General features: G+C 38.9%; 2 protein-coding genes across 3 annotated transcripts in view; one reads left to right on the plus strand and one right to left on the minus strand.

The window, feature by feature from the left end:
• LOC107048085 (protein EFR3 homolog cmp44E) overlaps window positions 1-2915 on the minus strand; it is a 10022-nt gene extending 7107 nt beyond the window's left edge. Inside the window, exon 1 of one of the 2 annotated variants that reach the window (XM_015271059.1) lies at window positions 2674-2915. In XM_015271059.1, the coding sequence (XP_015126545.1) occupies window positions 2674-2755 (82 nt within the window). In that variant the 5' untranslated portion in view covers window positions 2756-2915. Of the gene's footprint in view, window positions 1-1170; window positions 1190-2673 lie in introns of those variants that run through there. The other variant, XM_015271063.1, reaches the window with a different exon arrangement.
• Window positions 2916-6420: 3505 nt separating this feature from the next.
• On the plus strand, window positions 6421-10321 carry LOC107048088 (chymotrypsin-2). The gene is made up of 4 exons (XM_015271067.2): window positions 6421-6606; window positions 6937-7241; window positions 8575-8826; window positions 10011-10321. Exons 1-4 carry the CDS (start codon window positions 6540-6542, stop codon window positions 10158-10160), a joined length of 774 nt encoding a protein of 257 aa, XP_015126553.1. The 5' UTR covers window positions 6421-6539; the 3' UTR covers window positions 10161-10321.
• Window positions 10322-10858: the final 537 nt, after the last annotated feature.

A 10858-nucleotide genomic window follows, 5' to 3' on the forward strand; every position in this document is an offset into this window, starting at 1 on the left:
TCCATATGAGCACCCCCTAATATAGTAATCCTCCATAAATATCGATATCCCCTTTATGACCACCCCCTCATATAGACATCCCTTATAAATACACGCACCTCCTCGTATAGGCACCCAACGTCCCTTGAATTTGAGCGTCCCCTGAATTTAAGCGTCCCCGGAACTTGAGTGTCCCCTGAATTTTTCGCCTTATTTTTTTATTTATATTTATATAGAGAGATAGAGAGATGATAATGACCATTTTTTTAATAAATAATCGTCCATAAACGTGGAAAGTCCCATGTCCCTGCGCTCGCTCATTTGTCCCCATGCACGTTTGACACATGTCCCTATCCTCGTCTCGTGATTTGAATGATATGGACAGATCATATCCGAACTAATTACATCGTGAGTATCCTATTTGGGATAAAGCAACACTAAAAAATATCTCGAGGCACAAAATTATATTTCAATTGGACAGTCCAACCTTTTAAATGATTTTTTCATCCGTTTAGTCCATTACCAGTTGACAGTTGGTTGCAAAATGAGCATAGGATCAATGCCATTTCCATTGTACCTATTCTTATAAGGAAGAGTGGGGTAAAACGGCCCCTTTTGACTTTTTTTGTGATACTCATAACTCAGAAATAAATTCATTAATTGAGATCAGTCTAGGCTCATTCTAAAGGGGAAAAAGTGTAGTTTCTATGGGAGAAAAATTATTCCATTTTATTTCAAATTGAATGAGCTGTTAACATTTTTGAAAAAATCAAAAGGGGCCGTTTTACCCCACTCTCCCCTAATTGCCGACGTTTCAGTGAAATATTAAGATATCACTACGACTCATGTATTTTCATTGATTTTTCAACTTTCCAAAACCTCAGTCAAGGGATTGTTAATCCCATTTTACTATTATAACGGAGATATCAACATTTAAAAATTGTGAGTTTCTCAACTTGCGGCTTAAGAATTCACTCTGTCGTAGCGCCAGTCGATGTGAATGGGATTTTTCTCTCTTATTCTTCAATAAATTACTGCTCATTGGTGTCGACAACTTGCCTTATTAACTAAAATAATAACTCCACTCGTATTTCACTCTTAATAGATTCTTGGGACTGTCAAAATGATTAAAATGTAATAGCTCGCGACATTTGAATGAGCGCAATGAATCAATTCATTCTGTTCTATTACCTTTTGTCCCACAACTTCACTATCGACTACTGTTTATTTTTTCCTCAAGACAAAATTCCAAATGGGGGATGGATATCTGGCTCAGCGACGCTCCCCTCGCCGTACTTCCAGCCACAAATAGTTCTTCGAAAATCGATAAACGCCAAAGCATCGGAATAGTACGTGTAACGATTCCGGTCACGTGAAGCGACCACTTTTCTGAATATCGAACCTTTCTTTCCAGAATTATGTATATTCCTTTGAAATAAAATCTGAAGAAATAATAAATAAAAGGAATTAAATGCGCCGGGGAGTTGAGTAATGACTTTTTAGCCGTCATAAATAATTCATTCGAGGAATAGAAAAACTCGAGGAACGGTACCTCGTGTTCTTACCAGTCCGAAAATTTTGCGCGAAGATAGGAATAAGTGATTTCATCGTATCATTAATATTAATGAGACACCACACGGCAACACGAAACAAATGCGCTGGCAATTTTAATATATCGATTTGTCGAATGGATTCACTCCTACGTAGTAGAGCGTAATCCGTGAATTACCGTCGCTAAATAATTGAGTAATTTATTCTGGTGATAACTAAATAGTTGATGAGTTCGGATAAAATGTCAAGGCGAATGTCCTTTACATACTCAAGGGAATTTCCACCCTAGGAGAGTACTTTCCCGAAATAATTTTTATATTCCAACATTTTTCAGAGCGAATTTGCTCATCAGAAGCCATTTTTTATAGATTAACTAATCTCCTGAATTCAATGAATATCTCGGAATGTAAGGCGGATAGCGAAATTTTTGTTGTAATCTTTTTTATAGCTCTGAATTTAGTCTACAAAAAAGCTTATTTCAACAACTTCGCTATTTTCCTTAAATTCGGATTCCAATCGTTTTACCCCTTCGCTACTAAATTCTTTCCAAAAAAAAAAACAAAAGAGAATTATCCAAATCATTTAGGTCAGAGGAAAATAAAATAATTCTACTTTCTTAAGTTGATTAGAATTAATAACTAGAATTATGAGATTGCCTGACATTTTTGACGTTAAAAACAGGAGAATCTGAATGCAATATAGTGAAAATGATCGATTTTTTCACTTTGAGCAAATAATATTAATATCCAAATACAAAATTTCTGATATGAATAAATTGAGTCACAAGAGCTGTGACTCAATATTCCAAATGAAGATTTAATTTTCAATTTGGTGGAATTACATTGATGAGATGAAGAACAGATCAAATGAATTACCCGTGAGCTAACTAAAAATTGATAGCAGCGTGGACACGCACTTTTACCAGAGTATCAACAGCCACTGAATCCATAAATTCCCACTCTAAAGCGGTTCTAAAAGGAATTGAATTGTAATCATGTGAGCAAAACATTTATTGCCTTTTGCAACAAGAACAACTATAAATAATAAACTGAAAAAAAAATACCGAATCTGACAATAGAAATGGGCACCGCCACAAGGGGTGGCACTAGTTCCAAAAAAAAATTGATAATTTTTTCCACTCACACCCAGGATCAGTGCACTTTCTGACGACACTCTCCAGCACCTCCGGCGCCTCGACCTCAAAACAGCACTTGATAAGCGCCATAACGAAAATCCCCCAACAATCACCAAATATACTAATTTTTGTACTCCAACCGCCGCTCCTATTCTCCACCAAAATCACTCCCTAATCTCCCATATCCCCAGAACGAACTCCCACGGGGTGGCACGTCAGAATACCGTCGCGAGTACTCATGACCCGCACCCTCGCCCGTGCTCCACTAACCCGTATCACACGAGACAACCCCAATGATTTCATCCCCCTTCTGACGTCACTCCCGCCGAAGCGCCTGTGCCAGAGTGATGGGCACTCGCACAGGCGCGCGTGACGTAGAGAATTCGATTTTCTCTAATTTCAGGTGTTCTCACCTGTCGCCCACTATTTTCGGACCAATGGAAAGCGTTCATCAACCTCTTCCACGAGTGTGACCTTGTCTGAATGCGTCTCCTCGTCCTTGACATCTTTCACTTTCATTCCACCACGAAAGAGAGAGAGAGAGGGAGAGAGAGAAAACCGAAAGACAACTTCGAGGTGGCCCTTGAGACGCCATTTTTCTTGTTTACATTTTTATTCTCTTTGTTCTTGACCTGTCCGCCCAGCCATCTCGCCAATTCTGGCATTTAGAGAAATGCCAAATGCATGATACGTCGTACGCTGAGAGACAAACGAACAAGGTCTCAAACAAGTCTCGCTTGGGCCAAGGAATTGCTCGTTGAAAATGACCAAAATTCGTTATTTCCGCACTTGTGCGTAAAGTGGAATTTTGCGCACGCGCAGAGGGCAGCACTCGCCTTCGGCGAGCGCCAGGCACCTCCCACGGATCAAACAACACTTTTACGGACGTGTTTCGAAATACACTAATTATGCAACAAGTGCGGAAAGTCATGTTTTTCCGTCCTGGCGGGCGCAAAGTTACATTTCCCTCCCGCTTCGCATTCTAACCACGAAAATTGCGTTCTAACCACGGGAAGTAAAATAAAGGACCCTCAGCCGCGTGCTTACCAACCTCGCCTTCGCCTCGCCTGCGGCGGAGGATCTTTTAGTTTCCCTCCCTAGGTTAGAAATATACTATTCCCGCTCGAGGGGTACATGCTATTTTTTAACACGCCTGCGAAAAAAAATTTGTATTTTGCTTTCTGATGAGTGGGAGGAAAGTACGAACTTGCCGTGTAGGTGTGTAAAAAAAGCACTTTTCAGCACGAAGTGAACGTAGCAGCAGTGTAAAAATGGTATATTATGTCATCAGGCGGTGATTATAATCACATGGGTCAAATTAGTATATTGTGCACCAAGGGCAGAAAGCCATGTTTTTCCCGCCCGGGGTGCACATGCTATTTTTTAACACGCCTGCGTAGAAAATAGTATATTGTGCATCAAGGGCGGAAAGTCATGTTTTCCCGCCCGAGGTGCACATGCTATTTTTTAACACACCTGCAAAGGAAAGTTCTTATTTTGCTCTTTGATGAGCGGGAGGAAAGTACGAACTTTCCGTGCAGGTGTGTGAAAAATTTGTATTTTGCTTTCTGATGATCGGGAGGAAAGTGAATACTTTCCGCCCAAGGGCGAAAAACCAGTATTTTCCTCGCTCCGGAACAACTTTCCATCCTAGAGCGGAAAGTACTCACTTTTCTCCCGCTTATCAGGAAGCAAAGTACGAACTTTCCGTGCAGGTGTGCTAAAAAAGCACTTTTCGGCACGAGGTGAACGTAGCAGCAGTGTAAAAATGATATATTATGTCATCAGGCGGTGATTATAATCACATGGGTCAGATAATACTTTAATCGCCGTGTGACATACAATATTTTATGTCACTTGACCCGAAAACCGTTGTCTATCGGTCCTAGTGACAAAAAATAAATTGTTTGATTCGAATTTGAAAGTCTCAAACACGAATAATTGCCCCAGAATGAAAAATGTTATAAAATGTTTTTCCTCTGCATCTATATTCACTCTACCTCATCACAATTCCCAAAACATTAGAATGCCCCTGATCGTGAAGAGAAATGAAAAAGAGAAGGAGCGATGAGGAACAGATCAGAGCAGAACAAGTTGGAATAATCTAGTGGGCAGAATCGCATCGAACGGTCGTCGAGCCAAACACGGCGAGGACACGAACGACGAGGACTCTTTACGAGTACACAACAAGAATGACGTCAGCCCCATTCGACCCACGCGAGACAACATGTGTCCGTGATTTTACTAATAATACAAGATTGACAATTACGACGTTGAGGACTGGACTTTTTTTGTGAGCATTATTCGCTCTTCTGGGCCGATGACCTCTGTTCACACACCTCTCTGGCTACACACCTTATTTTTTATTGTTTTATCGTGCGGAGTAAGATATCTTCGCAAATGCTGTTATCAGAGAGACATAATATTGGGCTAGATTGCGTCATGAGGTGAACTAAGCTGTCGGGGATCGGGGAAATGAGTAATTGTTGATCTTTCTGTCCGATTGAGGGGGTTCATCTGTATTTCTCAAGGGAGTCCCAGTGTTCTCGAGCCCTGTTCAATCCCTGAACAAGAAAATTTTCAATTTTAAAGTCGCTAGTTCAGTGTGCATTTGCAGATCTCTTGAAGATTATTTTTTTTTTCGTTAGATTGATTGGGTTTTTTCTCGTCACTTACGAGTGTCAAATTATCTTCATTGCATTTTTTTTAGTTATTGAAACAAGAGCCTCAGTGGATAGAATTTGTCCCGAAACTCATAATTTCCAGTATCATTTTTTTTTTCAAATAACTGTGTTATGAAATCTAGAAAAATTCGGGAACTTATGCGTTCTTTCCAGCAATTTTTTTTTATCGTGATTTTACATCGCTTCGACCCGGTTAGAGTATACTGCGATGATGATCAAGACTTTAAAATGGTTAGATCGCACCATTCTACCCGACCGGGATTTGAACTCGGAACCTTTCGCATGTGAAGCAACGAACTTACCCACTGCGCCAAGCCACCGGGCTTCCAACAAAATTTGATTTGATTTGCATACTTTTCTACTTTTGTAGTCCACTATCAGAGTTTTAATTTAAGTTCCATTTTACCCTAAGCGTCCGGAAATTTTGCAATGATTTTATTAATTAAATTTTACAGGTCTGGAGGAAGATTAATGAAATTAAAAATTTTAAAATTTTTGAAAATTACGAACATTTTCTCTAAATAATAAAAAAAATCATTTATTCGGAATCGTAACAAATTCATTCTCATCCAGAATTTTATGGAAATCGATTTCATGCCTAAAAAAATAAGATTTCCGAAAGTTTAACTAATTTCAATCATTTATTTATGAACAATGATTTTTTTTCAAATTTTTCTCCCGCTAGTTATTCGACTAATTTGTCAATTAAATTGCGTGCAGTCTCTACCAAACTGCAAAGACACTTGGATATCCTTAAATAGTAGCCAAATTCCAAAAAAATCCAAATTTCATTATTTTTCAACTCCACACCGAGGTTCCCAAAAAATCCGAAAAAATTCCCAGTGATGCAGCCCACTCAGCTATTTCTCCCCCGAATTTTTCAATTTTTTTTTCTACCATTTTGACATTTTCCACGTCACACCTTAAACGACAACATTTGCACACATGCTACGCCCAAGGAGATGCTCTCTCATTGGCCCGAGCGCATGGGAAACGGTGGTTCCGTCATTAGTTTCAAGTCAGCCGATGCCTTCGATCGTTATCACAAGACATTAGTCAGTGCCACAAAAATCGCAGAAGAAGATAATTGCTATCAATCCGAGCTGATCAAATTTTTCTGTCGCTCGCCGATGTCGTGTGCGGAGTGTCAAACGATAAGATCCTCTCGAATATTCTCGCTAGACTAGGAGATGACTCACTCGATTTCAACTCTGCGTTTCGCCGCAACATGTCTGTTTTATTGCTTGATAATTCAGGGTCAGTGTTTTTCCTTCTCATTTCCTATTCTACTATTTATTTCAGTAGCGAAGTGGTGAAACGGTCCAAGTCGACTCATCTCCCAGTCGAGTTTTCGAGGAATATTTCCGAATCTAAGGGAGATAGCGAAATTTTTGTAATTACATTTGTTGTAGCTCTCAATCGGCTCTACAAAAAAGGTTATGATAAAAATATTGCTATCTCCCTTAGATTCCGAGATATTAATTGAAAACTGAGCAACGGTCAAAATTAACTTATACCGTTTTACCACTTCGCTACTGATTTGCTTTCCGCTGAATTTTTTTCATCTTCCGCGAATATTGCTGTCAGGTCTTGATGCTCGAAGATTGCCGAGACTGTCGGGCGGTGCTGGGGCAGATCCATCTGCTATTTTTTATCAAGCGTCCTTGAGGAGTGACGACTATCATTTTTGCGGTGGTGCTATAATAAGCGAGAAGCACATTCTCACTGCTGCACACTGTGTCGCTGATTTGTTTGCACCACCTTACGATGATTTAACAGTGGTCACGGGGACTGGTGCACTGCGAGGTGGTAATCAACATGAAGTATTCAATGTCAGTTGGCACAAGGGGTTTCAGCTGCTGGTTCATGCTAATGACATTGCTGTTATTACTGTGAGTTGAATTAATTATTTTTCGCGATGCCGGAGATTGCTGATAATTGGGAAATATCAAACACTGAGACGGACATTTGGCATATAGTGATGCCGTCGAGACTAGACGAGAATTATTTTGGAAAGATCATCACGGTCTAAAAAACCGAGTTGCAGTATTTTCTGTTTTTCAAATGTTTGTCTCGATATCTGTCTCGTCTCGTGAACTTAAAAAAGCGAAAATCTCGAGATCCAGGCAAGATAATTGTGACGAGATGCACCGATCCAATGTCTTTCGAGATTGCGACTGTTGGAGTTCACATTCCATGATTACAAAAATTAATTTTATATTTCACAGTATGTTTATTATATTATTATAAGAGAACATTTTTCTGATCTGAAATTCTGAGAAGAGCGTGGACGAATGTTTGGGCATTTGGTTTTTCAGTCTAAACATCTGTAAATGAATAGAGACCTTTGTGGGTCTATGTCGCCAGGGTTTCAGACCTCTGGGATCTTTGTTTCTTTAGTTAGTCCATCTGAGGAGCTCAAAGCGTGTGGATGTGTCTTCCTCGTAAATAATTTCAAATAAAGAAAAGTTTCAACTCAACCGGATTGATTTTTATTAAAAATCACCCATTTCCAATAGCGACGATTTCAAAACTTTCGATGTTTTTCCAGACCGTGATGATCTCTTCAAAATAATTCTCGACTAGTCTCGGCGGCATCACTACATTTGAGAAGTAGAACCGGTTGTTGTCATTCTCAATATCATTTCCAGCAGTCTCGTATCTGTTTTGGTACCGAACAAATGTCAATACAGCCCTTTGTATTTGACATGGCTCGCCTCTAATTTCCATCACATGAAAAAATTAAATTCTATTGGAATTTTATAGGATTTCTAATGAAATTCTATTGAAAAATTCTTCTTGTTTTTTACACTGATTCTATTATTGCATATTTGATCGGAAGAAGTCAATATATTTTGAATTTCTGTTCCAATTTGTCTCTTGAGATTTTTTCACAAATTTTCTGTTTTTTCCGTTGAATTTTGTTTTGCTTTGCATTAAAGAATTCGAGTGGAGAAAAATCTCAAGAGAAAAATTGAAACAGAAAGTCGAAACCTATTGACTTTTTATTATCGGATATCCAATAAAATCAGCGCAAAAAGCAAATGGAATTTTTCAATAGAATTTCAATATAATTTGCTAGTCTAGCGCCACCTGTTGATGACCCTTCCAGTTCAGTTTCAGATTCCGGGGCCATTACAATAACTGCCCGATATAAATGGGGTTATAAGTTCATAATGAGAAAAGTATTTGGTTGGTAATGAATCATTTTCTGTCAATTTCCAGTTGAGAAACAAGATAAATTATAATGAAATTCAAAGACCAGCACTACTACCGAAATCCCCAGCGCCGCACAACGCGAAAGGTGTGATAAGTGGATTTGGGCGGCTAAAACAGAACAATATATATCCGTCGAAGAGCCTTCAGAAGATTTCCGCCGTCGTCATCAGCAGGGATGAGTGTCAGAAATTTGTCAACTATACGCTTTTGCAGGGTCAGATCTGTGGTGCTGCTCCAAGAGGCGTCGGCATCCAGAAGGTAGGGGGACGGAGACAAATTTCCCAGAAACGGACACGAGTAAAAACACCTTGCATTGGAGGCGACGAGTTGTGGACTCAGAGACAATGAGAAAACAGATGATTTTGCAAATCAAGTTGAAAATAATAAGAGTATCAAAAAATAGTAGAATACAATTCGTTATTTTTTTATACAACCAATATTCTTCAATTTGCGATTCAATCGATATGGAGGAGGGAACGAAAAGCCGCAGAAATCGACGACAGGGCTTTATTTTTCAGTGCAGTGGTTACTCCCTAACATTTCAGCCTCTGGGGGCAGAATTCGAGGAATTAAATGTTCGGGAAGCCCTCACTCTTCCGTTGGAGGCGGAGCTGGGAGAGATAGACAGAGAGAAGGAATCTGCCTGTTTCACTCACATGCAGAGAGCAATTCAGTAGCGAAGCGGTAAACCGGGTTAAGTCGATTTTGACTTTTGGCCATTTTTTGACAAATATCTCGGAATCTAAGAGAGATAGCAAAATTTTGCTCATTACCTTTTTTATAACCCTCAGTTGACTCTACAAAAAAGGTCATGACAAAAATTTTTCTATCTCTTTTAGATTCCCAGATATTCGTCAAAAATTGGCCAATAGTCAAAATCGACTTGACCCGGTTTACCGCTTCGCTACTGAATTTTACCGCGCAGTCGCGTCGCGCAGAGGGACACACAGATTTCCCCGAACACATTTACGTTGTCGATGGTGGGGGTAGCCAACTTCTCCGACTGCAATGTTAGGGAGGAACCACTGCATATTTTGGTCAGAAGATCTAGAAAAGTCTTAAAAGTCGCATAAAAGTAAAATCAAGATGTACTTTCTCGCATACTCGTTTTTCGCGCATTTGTTATTATATTTTGAGGCGTCAGAAAAAATCTTGGAATTTTGAGAAAATTCATCATTTTTTTTCTCAAACACAAGATGTGGGAAAATTTTGAAAAAATTCCCAGTGATGCCACATGCTCAGACGCTTCATCCCTGAATTTTGTAATTTTTTTTTCATTATTTTGACTTTTTATATGCAACACTTTAAGCCTAAACTCTACAATAATCCTGAGTACCCCCCGCGTCGGGTCAAAAAGTTGATACAGATGTGTGTCAATTACGTAATTAGTAAATTTTCCTTCATTTGGTCTTGGTCTGTTGATTTTTGGCTTGATTTTTTAGGGAGACAGCGGCGGGCCTTTCGTGGTGGATGACGTTGTCGTTGGCATAGCATCATGGAATATTCCGTGGGATCCGGTGGCTCCTGACGGCTACACTGATGTGTACGAATACCTGGACTTCATCCACATGATTATGAAACAAAATAATTAGTTCTGTTGGAAGCATTCGTCTGGACGACTATTGAAACCCAATTTACGTTTTGTTTGTTGAATTTATTGATTGGTGGTGACCATTCGCCATTTTTGCGATGGAAATATTGTATGACGTCAGGATACTCAGAATGGAATAAAGAGAATAATGAAAAAGAAAAATATTGGAATTTAATTATTAATTGAAGTCTGAGAGAAGTTCTGATAGAATTACAATTTGCACACTTGGAAAAATTATTGTGTAGCACCAGAAAAATTATGGTGACCCCACCGGCACATGAATTTTTCTAGAAAATTTTTGTCCGTGTATGTTTTTTTTTTCATACCTGAAAAACTCGTCAATATATTGGATTGAAACACTGGGGAGTTGATAAAAGATGATGGAAAAATATTATTATAAAACAGATAAATAATTGTCTTATAAATGTTGATGTTTCCGATTTTCCAGAATTTTTTCTGATATTTAAAAATTTGTCATGATAAACAACAGAAAAAATTGGCGATTGAATACTCCTTGGGGGTACTTTCATTTTTGAAAATTTCCTTCGACAAATTCGTGACCTTTTTAAGAGGAAAAATACCGTAAAAACTGACGTTATCTCTAAAAAATTGAAGTTCAGTATTGAAGGAGTAACGACCAGACGAATCCAAGATAATATTGAAAAAGATAAGTTAATCTGGAGCAGTGGAGTGAAAAAT

Source organism: Diachasma alloeum, unplaced genomic scaffold, assembly GCF_001412515.2.
Source record: "Diachasma alloeum isolate Michigan unplaced genomic scaffold, Dall2.0 Dall_scaffold_00185, whole genome shotgun sequence".
Taxonomy (NCBI): domain Eukaryota; kingdom Metazoa; phylum Arthropoda; class Insecta; order Hymenoptera; family Braconidae; genus Diachasma; species Diachasma alloeum.

Excerpts from the sequence above, each read along its gene's own strand:
- LOC107048088 (XM_015271067.2), top strand. The coding sequence starts at position 6,540 with ATGACTCACTCGATTTCAACTCTGCGTTTCGCCGCAACATGTCTGTTT. Across the intron at positions 7,242-8,574 it reads ATGACATTGCTGTTATTACT|TTGAGAAACAAGATAAATTA; the intron begins GTGAGTTGAATT and ends GTCAATTTCCAG. Across the intron at positions 8,827-10,010 it reads GAGGCGTCGGCATCCAGAAG|GGAGACAGCGGCGGGCCTTT; the intron begins GTAGGGGGACGG and ends TTGATTTTTTAG.